The sequence below is a fragment of the Rhipicephalus sanguineus genome, chromosome 4, assembly GCF_013339695.2.
Source record: "Rhipicephalus sanguineus isolate Rsan-2018 chromosome 4, BIME_Rsan_1.4, whole genome shotgun sequence".
Classification (NCBI taxonomy): domain Eukaryota; kingdom Metazoa; phylum Arthropoda; class Arachnida; order Ixodida; family Ixodidae; genus Rhipicephalus; species Rhipicephalus sanguineus.
In genome coordinates this window covers 113,364,361-113,389,973 of record NC_051179.1, presented here as the reverse complement: position 1 = coordinate 113,389,973, position 25,613 = coordinate 113,364,361, and the positions used below count along the sequence as shown (strand labels likewise).

General features: G+C 45.0%; 1 protein-coding gene across 2 annotated transcripts; it reads right to left on the bottom strand.

Moving 5' to 3' along the window:
• Positions 1-838: 838 nt before the first annotated feature.
• On the bottom strand, positions 839-25,613 carry LOC119390588 (tumor protein p63-regulated gene 1 protein). 2 transcript variants are annotated; one of them, XM_037658182.2, is made up of 7 exons: positions 25,367-25,613; positions 18,862-18,992; positions 16,767-16,858; positions 14,350-14,526; positions 9,427-9,612; positions 3,945-4,008; positions 839-3,096 (listed from the first exon to the last, which is right to left on the bottom strand). In XM_037658182.2, exons 1-7 carry the CDS (start codon positions 25,590-25,592, stop codon positions 2,803-2,805), a joined length of 1,170 nt encoding a protein of 389 aa, XP_037514110.1. In that variant the 5' UTR covers positions 25,593-25,613; the 3' UTR covers positions 839-2,802. The 2 variants fall into 2 exon arrangements, with proteins under 2 accessions (XP_037514110.1, XP_037514111.1); XM_037658183.2 differs by lacking the exon at positions 9,427-9,612.

Sequence of the window (25,613 nt, the reverse complement as noted above, 5' to 3'; positions counted from 1 at the left end):
GCCAACCTTCTGCTTGCATCATTCCCTTCGAACTCCCCGGCTCTTCTTCGACCCAGGCTTTTCCTCGGTCTCGGGTAAACTTGTCCCGTCCCGATTGGCGATGCTCAAGTTTCGTGGTGCCCTACTATTGGCCCCTGGAATCTCCGTGGTGAATTCCTATTGGGCCACTTGTCCGTCGAACCTGTGCCGCGCGCTCTCGTGCTGGACGTCATTTCGACGTCGTCGTCGTCGTCTTTCATGTGGCCACCGTTTTCGCGCGCTATTATTTTCATGTTGCGCACTTTTGAAAGGCGCACACTTCGAACGCGCACCACACATCACACGGGGGCAGGTTCGCCGAAGCCGCTGGACTGTTATGAGAAATACGTACGCGATGGATGCCTCCGTTGAACTTCACTTGTGCTACAGACAGAGTTCTTGTCACGAACGAAGCAGCGGACTACTCGAAGCTTAGCTTTCTGGGGTCAGCCGATGCGGTAAAGCTTCTTTGTGCATTGGCGGCCGCGGCGAAGAGACATCGCAATTTACGCCTCGCTAGAAAAGTGTCAAATGTCTTGGATTTTTACTCGCCGTTTAATTCGCCTAACGTACTGTGTTAGTTTTTTCGCATGCCTGTGTCTGCTTAGAACAAACGGGTTTCATCGACATCGACTATTGCTGGCGTTTTACGCGCCAAACAAGGTATGATTATGAGGCACGCCGTAGTGTGGGAATCCGGATTAATTTGGACCACTTGGGGTTCTTTAATGTTCACATATAATACTCAGCACGCGGGTGTTCTTTGTATTTCAACCCCATCTTTTTCGGCGCGCCACCTATCCAGCGCTGGTCTCCCATAGAAGGAATTCTTTCCTTCTGGTCTTTTAGCAATCTAGCTATCTGCTTCTGCTCTGCCCCTCTCAGTCATGCCGAGAAGACACCCAGGAGTGTGTTGAATCGACAGCGGACACTTGTAGACCGTGAGAACCGTGCGGGACAAAGCACGGCCATGTTCAACTGTTGGCGCCTTTGTGCCGGCTTAAGCTATAACATTTTTGTTTTCTTGTCATGGATAGAGGTCGCGCACATTTTTGTTTGAGATTATTCACATTTATGTGAAAATTTACTGTGCCTATATTTACGACTTTGGAATCCTAAAACGTTTTTTTGCCTGCCTATTTTTGGCGCCTAAAACGAGCTTTTTTAATGCCTGAAAATCCGGCCTCTATTTGTGAGTCCCTGAACCTCTGGACTCGCGATTAGTCTTCATCGTTTCTGAATGACGAATACGAAGACCATAATGATGATGAGTACATTAAAAAGCATAGCAAAACAAACTATCAATGTGACACTCATGCGGACACATTAAACGTCAGTTTTGTGTGATTATGCGGCCCACTTCATTTGACATTGTAGCCGCCCTGGGCAAGCATTCCTCGTTATTATTTGAAGCCCAAGCTGCTACTGGTCACTGCGAAAACTGCTCCACATGATTGACTATCATGCAATGGAGCAAACATTGCCAGCCGTGATAAGTGAACCATTAGGTACTCATTGCAACGGAAAGACTATCATTTTTTTTGTGTCAGTACTCCTTTAGCATGCCTTTCCTAAGCCCTCTCTTTTGGAATGTTTCAGATATAACGACACCTGCAGATAGGCCACATCCCAGAGAGCAAACAATGGTGGGTAGCAAACAGTACTGTGTGTACCAAAAAGAACTTGAAAAGGGTACCTTTGTCCTCTCCACAATAAGCAAAGTCCCGCGGACTGTACTCTAGCGTAGCATCTGTTACACAACTATGCCAGTTGTGACAAGCTACTTCCCATCAGCCATATTACGTTCACTCAACCTCCAATCAGAGAACAAGAAATGAGAAATGGCTTCGCAATTTAAAAAACGAGTAGAGTTCACAATGATTTGCATTTTCCCCAATAAAAAAAAAACACACTCTCGAGGCAACAATCCAGGCCAACTTGAGCAACACAGCTTTAGTGACTTCCATCACGCCAATTTTTTAGCAAAATTTTCAGCACCTCATCATTGCTGACCACTCTCCCAATTATAGATCACCTGACAGATGCACATCCCGCACCAAATTCAACATATACGAGTGCTTCAAGCAGCCTCTTTGGATTTCAGCACATATGCATCCAAACACCTTCCAAAGTGGATTGGTAATTAAAACTGACTTCAAGACAACTATCACCCCTTTTACAGTCTACCATGCAATTGAAACGGCTGCTTGATCCCGTTCTTTTTGCAGACAGCACTTGAAATCCTCGAATGTCCAAACCCCAGGTTACACTTCAATCGCTGGAAATCACAACCAAATTCACCTACTTACTCGCGCATTCTCGGCAACCCTGGTTTGTGTTTGACACCCACCCGCCATCACTTTTTGTAATTTTCTGAATATGCAGGAATGAGTAACGAAACATTGATGGTCAAACTACAGGTCAGCCCCATCTTGTCATCATTTGTTCTGAACACCGTTGCTAACGTAGTGCCAACCGTTCCTCTGTCTCGAGTTCCTTGTCTTCCGACAACCTCAACGTGGAGTTTCTGTTTCACGATTAACAGCTTGAATATAATTAGCAGTTCACTTTCACTGCACGAATGCTTGTCAAACTGCCCTCAACTGGAGGCCAAACCCAGACGCTCAGATCCGCACACCGTGTGCTGGCTTGACACACAAAGTTCCATTCACTCACTCAGCAGCCGTTATCCGCACCGCCGTACACGTCGTTGATTGCGCCGGCGCCGCTCTGTCGGCGACGCAGGCAGAGCGGAGAACGGTTGGGCAGATAAAAGGGCGGAGCTCAGAAGCTGACCTTTCCGCGCGCCTTGAAGAAGCCCAGCTGGGTGGTGTTGTGGAAGGCCGCTGCCACGCCCAGGTAGCTACACACGACGATGGGCTCGTACAGGACGCGGCACGGGGTGCAGCGCACCAGCGATGCGGGAGGCGCCTGCGAGGCGTCCAGCTGCGTCACCGCCTCGACCAGGGCGCGCGAGAAGAGGCCCACATCGTGGTGGGAGCTGCCCATCGAGGTGGCCCGCAGGTGGTGCGACGTGAACGTCACCCAGGGGATTTCGCGGCACCAGGGGTTCCAGTCCTGCAGGAGTGCATAGGAATACAACGTAATGCACATACACCCTCAAGCTAAAGTACAGGACGGAGAGTACATTCCTAAGCAGAGAGTTGTGACACCTGTCTTCTACATCGAACACAATCTTTAGTAAACAGAGACAAGACTTTTTGCTCATGTGCACGGCATGCACCAGTATACAAGCCATGCAATTCCAACAGTCCCAATGTATTGACTGCCACTAGCACCTATGTTGAAACTTTTTGCTCATTTTTGTTTTTCTTGGGGGGGGGGGGGTTGCTCAATAGCAACTGTGAACTTTGATTTTAAGGGCACAGTTGCCGTCGCTGGTGCATGCGCTATCTCGCTATCTCAGGAGCCATCAGCAGGCAGCTCATATACCCTTCTATGTGCTGCGCTCTCAACACGAAGAGACTGTGCGGAAAGAGCATCTCTGACTGGAGCGGCCGTATTCTCTTACACCAGCATTTTGTAGAATTACGCGATATCGGATCCAAAAGAGTTAGCTGCCAGCCTCACTTCACATAACATTACAACTTGTTGCTATCGCATTCATTGCTTCACCCTTGCAGTGAAACTGTGACTTTTTTTTAGCTGTTAGAAAAACATAATAGAGTTTATATTACTTTTGTTTTGATATTATTTGAGTTGATATTATTTATGTTCATCAGTGCTAAACATATCCCCAATATCCTCAGCACTGATGCTACAGGACTGAATGCTGTTACCTTGTGGTGAGCTTTCCACTGCACTTAACAAAGCAGGTACCACAGAGATTGGTTGTTGAAGTCTATAAGTTTACTGTGCACCATTTATACACAAGTGCGGCAGAAAGTGAGCAGGTACTCACGTACCTTGAGGACAGGCAGTTGACTGCCTTGGTCCCAGATGCAACGGACACCTTCCTGGTTGCGAGGGCTACGAGGCAAATGAGGGCAAAAATTTAGTTTCCGTTGACAACCCAACAAAAGCCAACTAGCTGGTAAATGATAATACAGTAATATGTCTACTGTATAAACTGTGCCATTCATATCCATAAAAAGAGCTAACTGTGGGGAAGAAAAAAAAAACACAATTATTGCTTGTCTTGTCTCAAAGCAGGCAGCGATGCTGTATCTCACTAAGTGCAGCGGCACTTCCCACGAAACACGACACCTCTATAAAACGTCTTCAAAACGTTTAAAACCTCTATAAAACATTTTGTAGAGGCTTTGTGTTTCATGGGTTACGTGAAAGAAGGGAGCCACATAAACTGTCACAAATGTTTCACTGCTCAATTCATAAGTGGTGAAATGAAGCTGGACACACCGAAATTTCATGTCTGCCTCGCATCAATCTAGCTGCACACTCTTTTGACATTAACGTCATCAAATTAACATACGAAATATGCTCAAGGGCAAGTTTACCATCATAAATCGCAACCAGCAAGCTTCACGAAATTAGAAGTCCTTGAACAGGGAATGCCACTGCAGGCCCACATTTCAACACAAACATATCAGCAGGAGTTGCTGTCCTTACAAGCCAAGTCCTCTAGTTGAAATGCTGGCTCCAGTGACATTTTTTGTACGAATTTTCATGACTCCAAGCCGTTATCTTCACCTGAACTTCTTTCTCGTTTGAACCAGTGGGCTTGTAATTCAGATAACACACGGAGTGATAATATTACTTTGGCTGGTAGTGTTTTTACAGCAATAGCTCTGGAGTTGTTTCGGCTAATCACCTTGAGGCTCCAAATGCTTCTTTGACATTTATAAGAGTCGGGAAGAAAAGTCGGAGTAAACAGGCGATGTAAAAAAATTAAAATATATATATTGTAGCTTCATCCAAAATATTAAGCAGTATTAGTGATGGCAATGTATTAGACAGCTACATTAAATAAGGTTTGGCCACATAAATTGTAATAAACAATGACTCACTAACTGAATTATCAAACATTGTGTGATGCATGCACAAGAAAATACGACCAAATCTAGCTTGATGACTGCGAGCATTTCATAACACTGGCAGGGCGAGGAGCGGCAGCAGTGGGGTTTGGGCTGCCGCTCACTCCACAGTCAGAGAATTTTCCATTTGTGCAACCTCTAACACTGCATACATGCTATGTTGGCATCAAGTGTGATCCTGCATAAGCCTGACTGATGCAGAGCAACCACATCGAGATTGTGCATTTTAAAGAGCACTTTCATTAAGCTCAATACAAAGCCATGTCTTCTGCTGCATATAAATTGAAAGGCACATAAAAGAAAGCTATGCGTACTGACAAGTGTATGGGCAGTGTGGGAGACAGCAATATGCATCAGTGAATACTGCCACAGGGGGTTCAGTGACAGACAAGTGACCCAACTAGGACGAGTAGCATGTGAAATAGCACACACATAGTATGCTGGGCGCCACCACACTGCATAAGTAAATGCAACATTAAGCAGACAACCCTCAATGCAGACTGAAGGCAGCAAGCACAAATACTTTTAACGCAATAGTGTTAAAGAGCTCGTCTCACAGAAATTCCGTTGTCGGCATTGCTGGTTGCGAGTTAAAAATCATCATCTTGTCCCTGACCAATAAATCAAGAAAGATGCAATAAAATAAATAATAAAAATTTACAGTCCGACTGAGAATCGAACCCAGGCCTTCAGCATGGCAAGCAGGTGTTCTACCATAGAGCCACACTAGTGCTTGAAACATTTTCGGAAAAAAACACTATATGAATGTCATGTAGTGGAAGGAGTCTCCTTAACATATATAATATTGCGTGGCAGAAGCATAGAATTTTGCCAACCATCAAAACATGTGAATTGCGCAACGAGTGGGTGTTTTAAAGGCCCACCCATTACAAAGCGCTTTGAAAAAAATCTGTTTCACCAAAAGGGCGAAGCAGTGAATGCGATAGCAACATGTCGTAACGTTATGTAAATGAGGGCAAGCAGCTAACCCTTTTTGATCCGATCTCTTGCAACTACACAAAGCTGGTGTATGGCAAAATGGCTGCTCCCAGGAGAGAAGTGGTTTTCGTGCAGTTTGTCATGTCAGTGGTGACAGCAAGGAGCAGTGAGATCACAGCGTGTAGAAGGGTATACGAGCCATTCGCTGATGTCTGCCAAGAGAGCGCGCGTGCCAGTGCTCGTGACCATGCCCTTATAGTAAAAGTTCACAGTTGCTGCTTGAGCCACGCAGCCCCCTCCCCCGGCGTCCCTTCATGCTCCTTCTCTCAGCGAAAGATGGGTAGGGTATTTCCTTTCAGCTTGAGGGGCAATCGATGGCAGGCTTCACACGCGGGTTGATGTTATTGCATGCGCCCTCCGTGCGACAGAGATGGCCAGCTTATTTCACCTCTACCTTAGCCATGTTCCTTGCCAGCGCTCGTGAGCTTTTACTCGCAGGTAGAACATACGATGCGCAGAGCGATATTATCGATTTGGACTTTATACGAAACATGACGGCGACGGTGAAAACCTGTCCGGAACGTCTATATAATGACTCTCGCAATAAAAAATATACAAAAATCGTGGAAGATGCAGGCACTTTCTTCCAGGAAAAGTTAAAGTGCAGATCTACCATGCCCTGTTTTTCGCCCATGTAAATTACTGCTTACTAGTGTGGGGCACCACAACCAGGGTTGCCAATGGTGGCTACTTTTCACCAAATTGGCGAATTTGAGAGGCCCGTGGCGACCTAAAATTATAAATGGCAACATGGCGAATTTTTGGCGATTTTCGGCTTATGTCTCCACTGAGTTATGCAACCTAAGCTCGGTGTCTTCCCAACGATTGAGCGGCAACATTCTCTGTATTTTTCTTGGGTTTAGACCCACGAGTAGTATGTGCATATTACGCGTCATTCGGTATGTCCGTCATGTAACTCGTGTGTATCTCCTCAATTCATCTAGATGCAGGAAGTACTGGAAAGTCCCCCAGCGACATTCTAGCAAAATGTAAGTCAGCGGACTGCCTTGCAAACCACGAGGGGGCAGTGTTTGACTATAAGTTTATGGCTTTAGGTGCTTTAAGCTTCTCTAAAGTTTCGCTTCTGAAGGGGCTCTACGACGGGTTGGCCACCTGTTCCGACCGTTTGTTCCGCCAAAGCTCCAACTTTTTTGAATAGCTTGGTGACTTATTCACTGTTGCAGTACCCCCAATTCAGCTCGTAAAGACTGCTTTGGAATAGCGAAGAGAGGCGGATACGCGGCTATTCGTGCAATAAAAAAATATTTATTGAGGCATTTTCCACTGTTCTCGGTGAGCGTGTGCAATGAAAACAATTGCTATGTAACGTTTTACATTGTCTACCCGATCATTAATAACGCATCAGATTGACGGGTGTAGATATAGCTGACTTTAAGAAAGGGTCAGTGGCGTCCGGTATCATATTAGTTTACAATGAAAAGGTGTAAGACTCACTAATGATCGGTTCCTATAAGAATTCTGTCGTGTTACCTTCAATAAACCTTTTAATACTTTTAATTCATATAAGGGTACGTAACGCTGTCTACAAACAACGCTTTCACGGTTTTCGCCCGAGGTTCACCACACTTTTACCTTTGAAACGAGCGGACAGGGATGGAAGGATATCATGAGCGTTTCATTCATTCACCCTTGCACCACCACGCACATCTTGCGGCTAGTCGGCGAAACAGCACCATGCACTCCCATGGTGAAGCGGGCGAAACGACTGGCATTGAGAAACATCAACATAATTTCAGGGTCTTGGATGGTACTGTATTCTACAGGGCTATACGTGAGTGGAAACTTTTATTACTAGGTATGACGCATATATCTAGAATGGCGACTTCTTTGGAGACATTTGTAAAAAAATGGCGACTTTTGGCGACTTTTTGCTCTTCATTTGGCGACATTTACTCGAAAGTCAGTGGCAACCCTGACCACAACCTTAAGTAACATAAGAACAATTCACTTACTGCGAGAAATGGCACTGCGATATATTGAAAAAATACTTCTACAGGTGCATTATTCCCCCGCTATAAAATAATCAGTATTTTATAGCGGGAGTACACTGTCCCTTGAGACATGCATTAATTGCCAACTTTTTCCTTCAACCGAAAACCAATAAATATTTCAGTTTCACTCCAAACAAAATAATAGCTAGAGGTTCGGTTACATTTTCGTTCCAGTAAAAAATGTTGTCGTTTACATTTTTTGTTTTTGTTTCATTCCAACAGACTGCAGCTGGTACCTTCTGTTTTTAACTACATAGAGAAGTGATGAGATATCACTGAAAAGAAAATGTTGCTGGAACCGACATTTCGGCATTTTGTACTCGTTGCAATACATCGGCTTCCAGCGACACTCCCTGTTCAACAAGTACTCATCACTTCCTGAGAACTTCTGTCTCGTTTGGACATACTAATAGAGAAGGCAGTGCGCACTGGCAAGCCTTGAGCACACATAACCCTTGCGACTGAGGCCATGCTACACTTTAGCAAGGTTGACAAGTGGGCTAGTTGGTAAGGTTCCATTATAGTTAAAGCAGCGCAAACAACACGGACAAAGATGCTAGACTTGACTCAGCAGCCCAGCTCACCCAAGGGGACATACAATCTCAACCCACGATACACTGCGGTGAGTGCGAGAGCAAGCCAATTTTATGGCATGTCTAAGTTGTCTTGAAGCACGCTCATAAAACAGCAGAAGGAATAGTGGAACTTTTTCTAATAGAGTAGAATGGTGACATGAGGATTATCCAATCATCACTCTGACTCTGTTAAAGAGTGAAGCCAATCTCTTCAAAGGATCCGATATGCCACTCTTCTTGATCCATATATACTAGTTGTCACGTGCGTTCTGTTAGGCCCCGTTTTCCTTTCGTATTCTTGTGTGCAACACCGGTTTACCACAAGCACTTCCGAACATAATCAAGCCTAATCAGGATTAGGCTCAATCCAGATCAGGCGGACTTTTCATCGTGATTAAGGCCTGATCGAGATCAAGACAATCGTGATCTCCGCATTGTCGATTAGGAGCCAGAACGTAATGCAGAGATCGCAATCAGCATGATTTTACTGGTATCTGTGCAAAACTCGACCCCGATTAGTTTCGATTGTGTAGCAGTTACCTTTGCTGAGCACGATCACAAAATACGATCCAGATCAGCCCTGATTGCGATCAAAAGTGCCCGCGTGGCACTGCTATCACCAAGTGTAGTTTGAAGTTGGTGTTTCTCCTGGATTTCCTGAAGACGAGTCCCCATTTTTATGCACTGTGTAGCCACATTGTAAAGACCATCCAAACTCGCCCAAGCTTCTGCTTTTCAGAGTGCGCAAGGAAGACAGTGGTGAATAAAAAAGTGACAGTAAGAGAAGAAGAAGGAGAAGAAGAAGACCTGTTAGGCGAAGAGGAAGGAGGAGGAGCAGGAAAGAGCGGCGTTGCCTCCTCTGCCTCGAAATCGCCGCAGCCTGCAAGCACGTCTTGGCCGGGGGGTGCAGCAGCATTGGCCATGCCAGTGCCGAGCCGACGCCTCGGGGACACCAGCCGATCCCGAACCGTGTCCATCACGGAACTGAGCTTCCTATGTGATGACCGCTTCGTAAGTATACGTACATGGAGCGATGTCATCACTGATAACATTGCAAGTCTCTTCATTCGTGTCACGGAGATTGCATAATCATCTTTTTTTTTTTCACGTGTAAAGGGACACCACTTTGGCACGTAATCGTCAAATGGCTTCATAAAAGAGCTTATTGCCTCACGAATCGATTGCCGCAAAAATTTTTAGAATCAATCAAGTGCGAGTGGAGTTACAGGGATTTGTTACATGCATGAAGCGCTTTCTCTCTCTTTTCGTACCAGTGAGTGCGTTTAAAGCTACGAAAGGAGGGGGATGGCACAGGGGCAAGAAGGTGTGCGCCTTCATCAGCGCGTGTCATGACCTTGAGCACTTTCTTTTCTTTTTTTTTTTTTCTTTGAATGCATGGCTTACTGTCAGTGTGATCATGAGTGCAAGCGCGGGCATGTGGTGGCATCCCGCGGTAACCATGGTAACTATGCAGCTCACAATGCTCAAATCAGCCAACGCCTGTGCAGTTTAGGTTTATGGCGTCATTTATCAAGAGAACAAGGAACGATTTCTAGCTGACTTTGAGAATTAACTTTAAATTCCAGGCTGCATGCTACGCTATAATGTTTGGCTCACGTGTTCCCAGGAGCCTTGACTACCGGTCGGCAGCTTTTTCTGACCATGCTGAAAAAGCGTTGCAGGGCCCCTTTAACTGCAAGGAACACCTTTATTTAAGGTGAACTGGACGCCTTAGCTCCTCTGGCCTTCCACAGAACATTCGCTTGTGGAACAACCTTCCTGATGATCTGGTAGACAAATGTAATAGAGAAAAAAAAAATCCACGCATATCCACAAAGTGAATAATGATGATGAAACAAGGTGCTGCGCAAAGGAAACATGGACAATGAAGTGAACGAGGACAGGCGCAGACTCGCGACAAATTTATTGAAAACAAAACTCATACTTATGTGATACAAACCGCGAGATCATCTATGCGCATGCGAGGAACCTGCTTCCATTATCGTACAATGTTATGATACCTCCATAACATTGTACGATAATGGAAGCAGGTTCCTCGCATGCGCATAGATGATTTTGCGGTTTGTGTCGCATAAGTATGCGTTTTGTTTTCAATAAATTTCAGTCGCGAGTCTGCGCCCATCCTCGTTCACTTCCTTGTCCGTGTTTCCTTTGCGCAGCACCTTGTTTCGTGATGTACGACCGACTCGCCCAGCAACATGCATTATTGAATAATGATGAGTGGGCAGAGCACTGGGGATCGTTAGGTAACCGTGAATCGCCCGTGACAGTGCCCACTCGCGCATGTAAATGAGTGACAACGCGTGTGTACAGTTATATATGATGTATTTCATTGGTCATAACACTTATGTCGTGTTCAGTTGAGGATTCTGTTTTGCCTTCATTATTACTGCTTTGTGGTCCGTGAAATGTAGAGCCAATGGTTCTTCGATCGGATCTAGCCTGAAGTTGGCAAAGACGAGTTTGCACGACGCCACACCTGAGAATGCTCTATTTTGGGACCATGTGCGCGCTACGCACGCTCTGTAGACAGTTTTGCGTATGTTGTCACCTGTTAATCGATGCGCTTCTTTTTGAGCAGCTTTCGAGCGGCGCCGCGCCGAGTACAGTCTATTTTCAAACCATATGCGCGCTATGCTCGCTCTGCAGACGGTTTATGCACAGCTGTTTTGCACCTGCGCTTCGAATGTATACTACGGTGGACGGACGGACATTGTTGAGGTCTTAAAGGGATACTGAACAAAAATTTGAAAAAGCTACGAAAACACTTACATTCGACTCGGACGACACGACTGTTCCTGTACGCAGCGTTTATTTCACGTAATTTCGAGCAGTTGGCCGTATTTTTAGTGGATTGTGAGAGCGCGGCGGCTGCATGTCACTGCGCTTGTCGGCGGACGTGACGTCGAGTGCTCCAGCAAGAGGGGGGCAACCGGCACGCTCTCTCCTGCCCTGCCACTTCCCTTTCTCCACCTCTCCTCTCAAGAACCGAGGGTGGCTGGTGTGGCCGTGGCGCTGAGCCTTGTCCTCTTTTCCCCACATAGGAAACAAAATAGCGCTTACTCCTCAAAAACCGCTACAACTACCGAGCGTGTCGCGAGAGCGCAAAGATGCAAGGTGCGAGTGACAGTGGTTCCACGAGCGGTCATTGCGACTCCGAGTTCGACAGGCCTCCAAAACGGATGCGTCAAATACAACTATATGTGTGTGACCGCTCTGCTGTGTCAAGCGACAGCAAGGACGACGAGCCAGACGAGCCGCCGTAGCCCAACGTGGGTCGGCAGCCGGGACCAGCAATTTACACAGTAACTCATAATCACTATCCTCGAAGTGTTCGGAGCACAATAAGTCACGCTTTGAAGGCACCCACGTTGGCTGCGATGGGCGTGCAGCGCGAATCCATATCCTTCGAAGCTTCGGCTCTGTTGGAAAGGTATGACAGGGCACACCCTAGCGCAGAACAGCGTTGAGGCATTCTGCGTTGTGTCAGGTGCTTCACCGTTCACATTACGTAGCAGCACACAACACAGACGGCAGATTCGTAGACGTGGGCGCAAGCTCCGCTTGAGAAAACAAATATACGGCCGAGAGCGCGGCAATGGCGTCGTTGGCTGCCGGTTGAGAACACGCACGGAGAACACCTTCCCGACCGTGAAAACACGTTTTGAGAGAGACGCGCGGCAGCGGGTGGCGGCTTGCGATGTCGATTGGTAAGCGATTTTGCTGCGAGCACGGTTGGCGAGTCACTATCCGCGGAGTTTCGCGTCACTTCCTCTCTAGTTCGCGGCGCGGCCGCTAGACGCGCCAATTCACGAAAAATGCATTAAATTCATTATTTTCTGCTAGTCTCTGGCTGAAATGAAGGTTGTTTCAACAAATTTCAGCACCCAATCTTTCAATTGAGTCATTTATCTCGGCGGCGAAAATTTTGTTCAGTATCCCTTTAAGGTGCTTCGCCCCTAAAATTCTGCAGACACCTAAAGCCTCATTTCTTTAATTAGCTACTATATATTCGCATTTGCTTGTGGTCATGCATTTTTTAGACGCCTAATTAGAACTTACAATATTTCCTCACTGTTACATTTTAATCAGCGATTTGCTCGCATGTTAATACGAGCATACATTTCATCCTTCACTGTATAATCTTGAATAATGTTTCTAGTTCTTTTGATTATTTGTACAATTGCATGTCGTCTTAGAAGTGATATTTAAATTTCTGTGGCCTTTTTGTAATATAGTGACTAAATTGCAACTCTGGATTTTCGCACACCTGTTCTTTGTTGAGTAATTATTAACAAATGTTTTCAGACAATTGATTTAACCTCGGGGTGCATGAAATGTATAAAATTAACGTTTGAAGCTTCCCTTGCCTAATGGCCCTTTTTTAGGGCCAGTAAGGTATCTTGAATAGATAAATAAACGAGTCACTTGGTAAATGAGTGACCACCACCACAGCAGCATTTCTCAACCATGTGCAAAAGGAAAGTGCCACGAATGTCGATTCGGAAACTTGGCATTCTACAAGTGCTTCCTAATGACCATGGTCACCAGACACATCGTAGGAAAGCACAAAAAGCAGCTGCAATCATCACATGTGCCAACAACCTGCTAACAAGCTGGATGCAAGGTTACACGACGATACACTATTATAATGATTGAAAGGTCTGTGAGATTGCTCACTGGTTTGTGCATCTGACCTGAGTATAGGCCATGATAAACATGCTGTAGTTATTTATAAGCTACATCTCAGTTCAAATGTAAGGTACCAAGTGAAACAGTAACTAGGTGGCACAGTACACAGCTCTGGAAAGCATTGGTGGTTCTGATCAATAAACAGTGACGACAACGGACATCAACTTCAACTGAGAGATGTTCCATGAAGATATATAATCCGGTATTCATTTCATTCAGATTGCATATCTAGAGGAATGCTACTTTCGTCTTGCTATAATATTGGCTGTTTGTTTAACTTCAGTGTACACTGTCTCTTGACTGAAGCAATAAAAAGCACACATTTTGCATTAGTCTAGGGGAATCAGTAGATCAGTTCTACCGGCTTACGTAGAACCGATTCACCACATACTCAGGGGTACGTTAGAATTGGGTAAGTATTGTGTAATTTTGGACGTGTGATTGTTGGCTTGAAATGGTGATATTAAATACTAGTTCGGCATCAGTTTCCCATTATCTCATAAATAACTATTTCTGCCCCTTAGGGTAAACATCTACATGCTAGATTGTGCCTGTGAAGTGGATAAATAGTATGCTCCCCTTACAACAAGAAAATGTGACAGCAAAAGGTTTCCCACTGCACTGAAGTCTGCAACAAGTGCCTGCCTTTAACGTTTATTTTCAATGGAGCCGAATGTTATGAACAGCAGTGTTATCTGGTGGGACAAAGAGCAGAAAATGCGGCAAGAGTTCTGACAGCATACTGCTGACTGAGGGACGTTATTGCCAAGCGCACTAGCTGCAACTCTCTGGAAGCGTTACGCCAGCTGCCTAAACAGCATCAAGCAGAGCAAGGTGGAGAAATAGGAGCGAAAGACAAAAACAAAGAGGACAAACAGTGGATAGCATGAAGACAACACAAACTTCATTTTGACAACTACTAATTAAAGAGTTTCACACAAGCCCCACACACTGCAGAGTCGCAATGGGACACTTAACGTCTACGTATATATCAACTGAGTTCAAAGCACTACTTACGGCATGAACGACTTGTTGGGATAAGTGAGCAGGCCCACTTGCACCACATCGAACGTCTTGAGGTGTAGTCGTCGGTACTCGAGCAATTTGAGGGTGATGAAGTCGTACTTGAGTATGATCAGGCTGTAGTCTGTCAGGAAGAGCAGCCGCTCCTTCTCCGTGTCCCAGTGATCAATCCTGTGCATTCATCATGCTGTAAGAGTGCTGCTCCAGTTCACCAGCCACCAGCAATGAGTACAGTAAAGCTCGTTGTTGGGAACACATTTTAAAAGTTTAAAAGCTAGGCAATGGGTTCTAGAAGCTTGAATGTCTTTCATTACAGACAACCACGAAAGTATGAAAGTGCTGACTTAAGTTACTGCACAGATAAAAACTATCTATTCCCCCCCCCCCCCCCCCACTCAAGTTCTGGCACGTTTTTGGTTTTCTTCAAAAGGGCCTCATTAAACTTGAATGCAATCTTCTAAATACTGTATACACTCGACTGAGGGTCGCACTCGTGTAAGGGCAAAAAAAATCTAGCCAGCAAACAACAGCATCGCCGCGTCTCGCGTACAACGCATTTCGCGGGAGCCACCAGATCGCAATAGCTGTCCTGCAGCTTCGTCACGCGGCGCTATCTGTGAGTTTCGGGCGTGTGGCACCCTATCTGGGAGATCTTGCCACTTTTCTTGCCGACACCATTGATCCTTTGTGCCAATGAAGACATCTAGTGAGGATGTCTGCCGCTACACGCCAGATATCCCATCGTTAGGTATACTATATGGCACGATTGAATAGGTCTTTCCATACGTGGATCAAAAATTGAACAGAAATTTCACGCTTCCATGGAAGGGCCGCACCCCATCAAAATCACGGAAAAAGATTCCGGCCCTTACACGAGTGTATACGGTATTTTCTCCAGCCCACTGCGAAAATTTTAAACCGAGAGCATGATCTGCAGCAAACTGGCAATTTAAAGTGGCGCTGAAAAACCTATCTATGTCAGCATATAATTTACTTACTTATTTATAAAGTTTCTGTTGCCTGACAAATCTTATGTCACAGAAGCTTTTGGAATAGTCTAGTATAAGTGTAGCCATCAAAAGTTATTGCACAAGAGGGATGGTTTACTGGGCAAGGTGGTAATGCATGTTGATGAACACAGCGCGACACAACACAGACGAAAGGAAACACAGACACAGCACAAAATGTACTTCAGAAGGGTGGTTTTAACTACTATTAGTGGTAGAGGCATCAATTGACAAATGAACAAGTGCACATGCTTTCATGCTGCAGCTGTACTTCCATACTAGCCGGAAGAAACCTGATTCATGGTTATGCCACTTACGAGTTTATAAAACTTATTCTTCAGCCAACTCAAACAACAACATTCTTCAACCTGTGGCTTAACTTATCTGACGTTCACAATGTACACAATAAAAAATGTATTCAGCATGACTATGAAACATCTACTCTGTAAACACAAAATGAATTCAAGCTTTGCTTTTCCGAATTACAATGCTACGTTTTAGTAGTATAAACATCTCCTCCATCGCAGCTTGTTTTGGTTGAGTGCGAGTGTATGAATTAGTACTCGAATTTATTCGTTTGAATAACCCTGTCATCATAAATCCATACAGTATTTCAGTAAAATGTGACAGGCAGTTGTATCCTCCTTAAGGTGTGTGTTTTGTAGCTCACAGACCTTCACCTGACATTCATTGGGCTCTTGACTAGCCATAATGGCTCCCAGCCCGGATGATAATTGCTGCATTTTTTAATAGGAAATAAACAAAAAAAAACTCTATCGCTACTTGCTGGATTTAATATTGATGAGTCCAGTAGTGTACTTTTCATCAGGTGTGAAAAACCCCTGCATACTTCCAATAGAGGCGAATTTCTAACTGATACCCCACTTCGATGAGCAAGGCACACGTACTGCTTTTGGAGCCACACTCGTAAATTATAGATTTCTGATACTTTCGTTTCAGCCAAGCTTCAATGAAAGAGTTCATTAGAAAAGCTCTCCAGTTAGGTTGAAAGAAAACTATCAATGCTTCTTAGAAAACAAAGGTAACGAAGACAGGTTAACTCACTAAAGGAAAAAAAAAAACAGCACTACAATGTCGATCGAAACAGGTGGAGCATACGGACAAACTGCTGTGTATGCGGGCTACTCGCTTTTTCTTAACTTGTAACGCTGTTTTCCTGTTAGCACAAACCCACTAGTTGGTCAGTAGAACTCGTTATATACTCAAACCTCATCAAAACAAGGTCGCATCTGACACGAAATTAAGTTCGTTATATCCAAAAATTCGTTATAAATGTATATTTGTAACACTGTATCTATGACAAGACTATTCTTCATTTACTTCGTTATAACCGATAATTCGTTATATCCGAGTTCATTATATCGAGGTTTGGTTGCAACTTACTCTGTGAGCAGCCAGACACCCCTGAGCTCGCCGTCGAGGTGTTTCATGAGCACCGGGCTGCACTGTTCCGCCGCTTTTTCCACAGCGCCTTCCTGCATGAATTCCACAGAGAATTTGACACAGTCCACAACGATCACCCAGCACACAAAAACGAGAATAAAACGTTAGAGCAATATGGTAGCTATATTCGTGTATACTGCACTTAACTGAGCAGTGCATGCTGTTCCCCGTACAATGTGTACTGGTTTGTGGTATTCTGCACCGAACTTCGCAACAGGAATGCAGAGAATCTGGGCACCTACCTGTGGTGCCGAGGTTCCCTGAAGTAGTGCAGTCAAGGTGCATGCCGTCAAGCAGACAATGCCCATAAATGTGAACATTTGCTTGCAGACCAATCACTCATAGAAGATGTGAAAATGTTCACTAGCTTCTTTAACATCGCGTTTACAGAATGGCCTCAGGAATACGAAAATTCATTGTAGGCACAACTACAATACAATGTTTTCCACCTCCTGTCGCGTTTGTTTGTCTACATACCGTCCTACCAGACAAGCATGGCATAGCACCACAATAGTGTTCTAAGCGTACTCTAAAAGTTTAAAATTCTCTTGCTGGGCCGAATAAGTGGCAGCATGCATCAGGGTACTGAATGCTTTTTGAACTAGCAGAGACGGCCTATACATTATCGCTAAATTCAAAAGCACATGCTATGCACTGCACCAGCACCTGCTGCACTATGCATGCATTCCACCAGCCCTGCCTTAAAACATCGGCAGTGGTGCCATAAAGTGGCTCACACCGTCAGGTGAGTGTGACGGGCGAAGGAGAACTGACGTAACAGCCCAATGTGGTGACAACAATGGAAATTCCCTTCTGAAGAAAAATATGACTTGGCAAAATGATTTCCTGGGCTAGTTGGTCCAGCTCATACTCAGCAAAAGAGGCATGAGCAATGGTTAAATAGAGAAGAGCGCGCTACTACCTCCCTCCCTGTCAGGATAATTGAAGAAACAGAAAAGTTGCACTAATTGTTTCTTTCTGATGAATGGAAGCAGTGTCTAAGAGAACCTGGTAAAAGCAGTGGAGGTGATCAATCTAGCCAAAACGAAATGGATGCAGGAAAGAAAGAGTACATTTCTTCACTTTTGTCACTTGCAAGTATGACGCGTGAGGTCATTACCAGACAATAAATGTTTTTCTGCCCTCTAAAAAAGCCCAGCAGACTTGCACAGCCCCGCACGACAGCAATACGCATTCTAAAGAGACAAAGCTATTTGAAACAAGGAAGCACGCATACTGGCACATTCATTTTAATAGCCTAAGAGTATTTCCTTAAAGAACATCTACTTTTGTTTACGGCAAAAACAATTTTTTTCACAAGTGAGGCTGTCAACCATAACTAGGACTGACAGTTGAGCAAGTTAGTACAGATGCATTGTTAAGATAACGGCACAACTAAAAAAAAAAAACAAAGAGACCTTTACCCCACGAACACATTCGTTTGTGCGGTAAACCTTTCTCGTTTGTTTTTCTGTCACGCCGTTTTCTTAAAAATGAATTGCCAACCTCCCTGCCTTCACAACTGTCACCCGTAAAACCTCCAAGAACTTCAAGGCTGTTGCCACGACTTATATATCTATTCTTGCCTCTCCTGTCTGTAAAGCCTTCCTGCGATTAAGGGCACAAAAAATATACAAGCAAGTAAACACATCGATTCGAGTATTTTGAAGAAGAAATGCATCTCCATTTGGTTTTCACCTATCAGTGTTTATTCCAATACGGTGATTTGGGTGGATGATCACAAGAGGCTGCACCTCATGGGTGGGGACAGAAATTTTTTTCATTGGGGAGAGGGAAGGTTCGACCCCCCATTGCGTATGTTGATGGGTGTGCTTGTGTGTGCACATACAAATTTAAAAATTCCCAGGGGGCAGTTTGAGTCCTCCAAACTGCCCCCTGGCTACCCAACTCCTGCAGCTGTTCACATGACGAATAGTTTTTGTGTGCTTTCAACCCAGACTACGACAATGTATATCCTCTTGGCAGACTTCGACGTGATCGTGTCGCTCAACACAACTGATGTGACTGCACTCACTCGTACTGAGAAGTACTCCTTGGTCTCTTCCTCCGACAGCTCCCGAGAAAACTGCCGCGCAATGCTCAACGACGACGCAGTGGATGCATTTTCGGCGGTGCTCCCGGAATTCCCATCGAGGCTGCCTGCGTCTGATAAGAGAGCTGAGAATAAGCATTTTAAGACAGTGCATAAGATGGTTCAACAGGAAAAGAATGATGCGGGGACAAAAAGAAAGACATTGCAACACAAAGGCATTGTGTTCCAACAATCCTGCCTTTGTTCTTGATAGCGCGCTTTGAGACGCACTGACATAACATTTTCGACACTCTTCCTTGTTTTTGAATTAATTGAATTTACAGAACATCTAAACCGTAGGAGAGATGCCAGCAATCCTCAGAATGATTAAGCAGTTTACTTTAAACGGACTGAAAACTGATCTTTAAAGACATGAACTCTTTGCAATGTGTTCATTGTTAGCACTGCATTATTTTGCTATAAATGTGTACAGTTCCCACAGATTGAAACATGACAATTTAGGGCTAAGTAATACTTGTACATTCATTTCCAAAATCTTTAGTTCATGTAGGAACCGCATAACTTTAACTCGGAACACTTACACCAGAGCCCACATTATTTTCAGCGGCCAGATTCGTAGTGACATGTAGCGTTAATCTCCAAGCATTTGTGCATACCACTTGTTATACTAAATGTTTTTCATTTCAATCAGTGAGCACTCTATATGTGTAGTATTGCATGTTTTATTAGTCAGCTAAACGTTTTAACACTTATGTATTTACTGATTGATTGCATTTGCTGTATATCTCTACTAAATATTTCTTTTTTTAATGAGTTCTACGTCTGTTTCATTTTTTCCTGTACTATAATGATGCGTTACATTTTGCGCATCTCGAGTCCAATATCACTGCCATGTATCTGGGCCCTCAGAGACATTCAGGTGGTTTGTAAACCGCGTTTTGCTTGAGGGTGCCCCATGCTGTTTGAAATAAAAAATTGAATGACTGATTAACCTAGTTTTTTAAGACGCAATGAAAGGTTCATCCTGGAATGTGTTTACGCTAGCAGTGGTTACATCCAAGAAAATTCAGTCAGCAAAAGTTTTGGGACCGAGCAATCTAAAAAAGAAAAAAAAAGCTAGATGTGCTGGACTCCAGTGGCAATAAGAAGTGGGCACGATGCCGACAGCTCACCCTAAAGACCGACAAGTGAGTACAGCTTTCCGTGACTACTATTCGCATGATGAACCACAGCGCAACTACTGAGACAATGACGAAAGGCAGGAGGATGGACAAGTGCCTTGCGGATCCTTGTGGTGGAATGCATGGCATACACACTAACGTGCACAAAAGCTTCGCAAGTTTAGAAGGCACTACTAAGTTTTTACGTGGTCTGTATGGCTCACGTAAGAAAACAGGGCTTGTACAGTTTTCAAAGGCGAAGATTCAAGGATATTGAAGGAATTTCAAGGGCCTGTCACACGTTTTCCAACGACTAAAAAATGGCCCCCAAATGAGGTTTTTTACTAGAACAATGTTTCAAATTCTGACTAAATTTATCGCACTTACACATATACAGTTGAACCTCAATTTAACGAAGTCATCACCATGCTCAAATTACTCCGTTAAAACGGGAAGTTTGTAAAATCGAGAAAGGGGATTTGCAGTCCTTCGAAACCTAAAACTGTAACATACAGATGCCCAAAATCTACCACGGCATTGTTTTTGTCGCTAACCCATGTGTGCTCGTGTGAAGTCTGTTCAGGTGTACCGAACATTGAGCCTCATATATGTGGTCCAGGCGATGCAGGCCAGCTAGACAGTCACGCGAGATATGACATGCAGCCAAAATACAAAGACGGGGAGAACGAATGCAGTGATTATGCAAGCAGGACGAGCAAGAAAGTTGCGAGGAGACGATCAGTGTCACCTGCCGCATAAATCATGAAATAACAAAAGCACACAGCAGTGTTCCTGTGGGAGCATTGCAAGGAACAATAAACCACCGCCACCCGTAGTACCATCTGGCACGTAACAGTGTGACTGTTGAGTCCACTGTTCCATGCATGTGGGTCGCGTGCAGCCTTGTCAAAATAAAACAAGGCTTGAGACTATGGGTGACGGATGTTTTAACACAATAGTGTTAGTGCTCGCGTTTGAAGAAAAAGCCATCTATGTAAAAAATAGAGAAAAATTACTTCTTCTTACTAATTTATTTCAGAAATAACTTCTTTAAATCAGTTTTGGTTCCAAGTTAGTTTCATTAGTTCGAGTTGAGAACCCTGCCGGGGAACACAAATTTCTTCCTTAGATTGGGAACTACATAAAATCTGGTTTTGTTAGATCGAGTTTTAACTGTATTATTATACTGTAGGGAAGTCTAGCCTTGATGCCATCTAAAATAATACCCAACACACAACAAACGTTCAGGACAGGTGCTGAGACTTTTCTAGTATTAGCAAGGCTTGACATTGTTACACATGCACTGCTCGCTTGACAGGGAAAAAAAAGCAGCATAAATGCAGGAGACAAGAATGAAGTCATAAGGAGATAAGTATAAGATAAGTCGTAAGGAGAGAGAGAGAGAGAAAGCGAGACATGATGCACTGACGGGTGAGGAGTGAAATGAATGATAGGTCAAGGCATGACCCAACAGAATACATTCAAAGTCGCACGGTGTATTGTTTCTGAAATGGAAATTTTGCTGCACTGAGGCTAGTCCACAACAGACAGCAGGTTGCATTGTGGACTTTAGACCGCACTGGTCCCAAAACTCAAGGGTTTCAGGACCTTCAAGGGCCTCGAAAATGTACTTTTCAAATTCAAGGGTTTTCAAGGTTTTTCAAGGACCTGTATGAACCCCGGAGAAATACAGCAGTGATGATGCGCTATTTCTTGGCTAGGAAAGCAAGCAGTGTAAAATGTGTTTTTAGCCTTTAGGTAATGAAAAACTGTTGAACAAGGAATGTCACCGGAGCCAGTGCTTCAACAACAGGACTTCTCTTCACCAGGGCACAGCATCTTTACGTATACTCTTCAAATTTTTAATAATATAGCGTGGATGTCGACCCCAGAATACGGCAGTCTCAAACACTAGCGAGAGGCAACAATATCAGTGATATGACAACCAGCGTCACACCGGCTTTCTGAACACATGATCGAACAGATAAGACTGATATTGCGTATGTATACATCTAAGCAAACGGTGCAGCAGACGGCGCTAGCGCATGAGTGTGCTTTCTGTGCTTGCACATCACGTAGAAAATCTCTTTACTTCTCGGCTATATTAGGCGCTACCATGTCCCGAGATCAACATGCGTGCGATACTAAAAAACTGCGAGGGTGTACACTCTGCACACTCTCCCGTAACCTCAATGTGGAAAAGGAGAGCAGCAAGTCTGTGCACAAGGAACGGAAAAGAAAGAAAGGGGAGGAGAGGGGGCCGCGAACCTCAACAATATCATGACACTGTACCTTGCCACAACACATCCATGTGTTCCTCCTACCCCCTCAAAGTCAAGAAAACCAAACCTGCATTCACCCATTACACCCCGCTCACTTTTTGCTCCACCCTTACACCTATCCACCATTTATGTACATCTTTTCTCCAAAAGCCCCTTACTGCCCCGGTTTCTTTTCTTCTCTTCTTTTTCACCCATGCATGCTCTTCTGCTCCTCCACTTTTGAAATTGAGGGATAGTGAACAAAGTGCACACAAACATCATGCTAAGGAACGCGGTTGGTGTCTTGAAAAATACTATACTCGGGGACAACATTCTGTGCCAATGAAGGGAAAGCTACGGGGGCGGAGCGTCTGCACATGTACTGCTATGCGAAGTAGTCCGGTTTGGCGCGCGTCTCGTAACGCCGTGGACAGTGATGGCCAGCGTTGCATTTCGACGCAAACGCTGCTTATCGTCTAAGGTACGGGGAAAAGCTGCGACTTTTTCATGCACGCAAAAACGCAAAGCGACAACGTATAAAGTAAAAGAAATACAAACATCTCGCTTGTGTGCGCTGCGTTCCGTCTCAAAAAGCTACATGTAGAAAATGAAGGAGTACTTTATATATCTTACGCAGAAAATACGGACGCAATTGTGGGACTACATTCATTAGCGGTAGGATACGTGCATTGTGGCTCTGTAGCTTTCCCTTCATTGCCACAGAAAGTTGTCCCCGAGTATAGTCCCCTCGTGGAAACATGGGCTCCAGTGACAATCTCTCTTCTACGCTGTTTCATAACCACAAGCTTCCATATGCCCCTGAACTTCTTTCTCTCTCTAGACTCTTTATAGGACTTTATATTACTGCTTGCTCTACATTACACGGAACCAGAGTGAGCCAACCCCAGTTCGACACCAGCCAGAAATTTATCCACACCGAAACCTTCAAAACTAGCGAGCACAGGCACGCTGACCAGAAATCAAAAGGATGGTTCAAACAAAAAGAAAGAAACACGTCATGTCGAAAAGCTGCGACCAGCCATCTGCCACATGTGAGTGAACAGGTGCAGCTGTAAGGAAATTATGCTTATGCATGACGAGTTTTGAAAAAATACGCAGACGGAAATCCGGTTTTATGGGAGCCGCAGGCATGGCAGTTCTGTCAAGAACGCAATAACACGCAGTACGTTCATTTGCTTAACATTTGTCTTCAGGGGTTCGAACGGCTTTGTGACTTTGTAAGCTGATATACCATGTCAACGAAGTATTATTTACGAGTGCAACGAATAGCAATTATTACGCAAGTACAAAAAACCTAATTGTCTTGCTGTATCTAAGGGATAACTGGGAGCTTGGAAATTGAAAAAGATGTAAAGTAAGAGAAATAATGTCTCAAGGATGTCTGAAGCCACAAGCATAAATAATGGACAAGTTAAAAATAAATTTCAAGATCATAAATGTGAAAGCAGCGCTACGATTATGAGCCAAGCCTTCAGTGGCGGACCCTGGAATAATTTTGACCCCTTAGGATCCTCCAACCTGCACCTAAATATAAGAACATACGGGTTCTTGCATTTCACCCCCATTGAAATGTCAAAACTTCTGTGACTGGGAATCACACCAGCATCCTCACACTTTAAAGAACGTAGTCACTAGGCCATCATGGCAGATAAGAGAAATTGGTGCACAAACGGCCACCTTGCCTACTGCAACTGAACAAGACCAGTGACCGGGTTATCTCCATGAAAAACCACTGAATTGTTCCTACACTGGCTCCAGCAGCATTTCCGAAGGACCAAGGAGAGATGAAGCACACACGACAACCCTCCTTGGTCCTTCGTCGTTTCGACTGGTTCATTCTTTCAGTGTTATGAATCAAGAGACCCAGACTTCAATCTTACTGCAATTTTTCCATCACTTCTAGCCTCCATATCTTATCCTGAACTGTTCTCTTCTTTAGATTTTGAGTAGGAAGCTCTAAAGAAGCAAGAGCACTCATAGAACAGAGATGGCGGTCACAGCGGCTGACACACATCGCAGAGAAAACAAAGAAGGGGTGGGGGGGCGGACTCGCTTCTTTGTAGAATGCCAATCGGTTGCTTGAAACCACCTGCGCGCTGAAAGGCTCGAAGCACGCTGACGGAGGAGCCCAGCGCACGAGGAAAACAGAGACGCTGACGCCGCGCGCATTGCGGAAAGTGCTGCCTGCCGACGCGGCGGTAAAGAGCGAAACAGTCAGCTTCCAACGCTGGCTGGATACTCGATCCGTGACGTCGAAGAACGGGATGTTGAATGTAGATGTTTTTACTACGTGGTCTGATCGCGGAGGCCTGAAAGCGCGGCAAGCAGCCCGCCGCAGTGCCGGAGAGGTCGGCTGACGCATTTTAATTAAGATCAAATTAAATTCCTTGGTTTTACGGGGCAAAAACACATTATATGATTGCGAAGCTCCGGTTTAAGTAGGAACCTCCGGGGTTCTTTAACGTGCGCCTGAATAAATGTACAAGGTGTTCACTTGTCTTTTTTCATTTGACCCCTATCTAAATCCGGCGCTGCCGTCACCGGGAATCGAACCCACACCTTTGAATTTATCGGCGCAACACTCTAGCCGCTAAGACGCAACGGCGGGTGCTAATGCAACCTCGACGCACCGAGAAAACTAAAGACAGTGCAAGCAATCTGCCTCACAGACGCAGCGGGAAACAGAACTCTTGTCCAAAGCGCGCTGCTGCCTTGAACGGCAAGCACAACACTGATATGGTGGCTACCTTCGCTACACGGTAGCTCGTTTTAGTGGCTCAGCTTCTAAAGGTTCGTTTCTGGCGGCACTACTCACTAGCCAAGCTTCAACGCTACCGAGACGCACTGCGTAACGGGAAAGCGAAAGTTGTTATGCGCGCGTGCATGTTACACTCGCAGCCTTCTAAGCACGGTGATTGAACTAGCCCGGCCACAACCAAAATAACGTGTAGTAGGACGTTAAATGCACGGAAAGGCTACGGAACTTTACGAGTTAGCTTTAGCAACCAATTCTGCGACCCACGGGAAAACAAAAATGAATCGAACCTGCTCGGCAACGGCTGGTGCCCAGGCACGAAACATCGACGCCGCGCTGGTCAGCCGGTGGCTGCATCGGGGAGACGGCGTCGGTCGTTTCCTGGCTCAGCGAGAGCGTCATGCCTCTGAAGTCCGCTTCCGGGAAGTCCTCCAGACGTTCTACGTCGCTCAGATCACCTGGACTCGGCACGGTGTTTGCATTTCGGCTAAATTTCGGCAACCCCAGCCCAGCCATTGCGTGCAGACGGGCCCCGAA

Coding starts and splice junctions, on each gene's coding strand:
- LOC119390588 (XM_037658182.2), bottom strand. CDS start 25,592: ATGGCTGGGCTGGGGTTGCCGAAATTTAGCCGAAATGCAAACACCGTG. Junction 18,993..25,366: donor CACCAGCCGTTGCCGAGCAG/GTTCGATTCATT, acceptor CTCTCTTATCAG/ACGCAGGCAGCCTCGATGGG. Junction 16,859..18,861: donor AGGAGTACTTCTCAGTACGA/GTGAGTGCAGTC, acceptor GAATTCATGCAG/GAAGGCGCTGTGGAAAAAGC.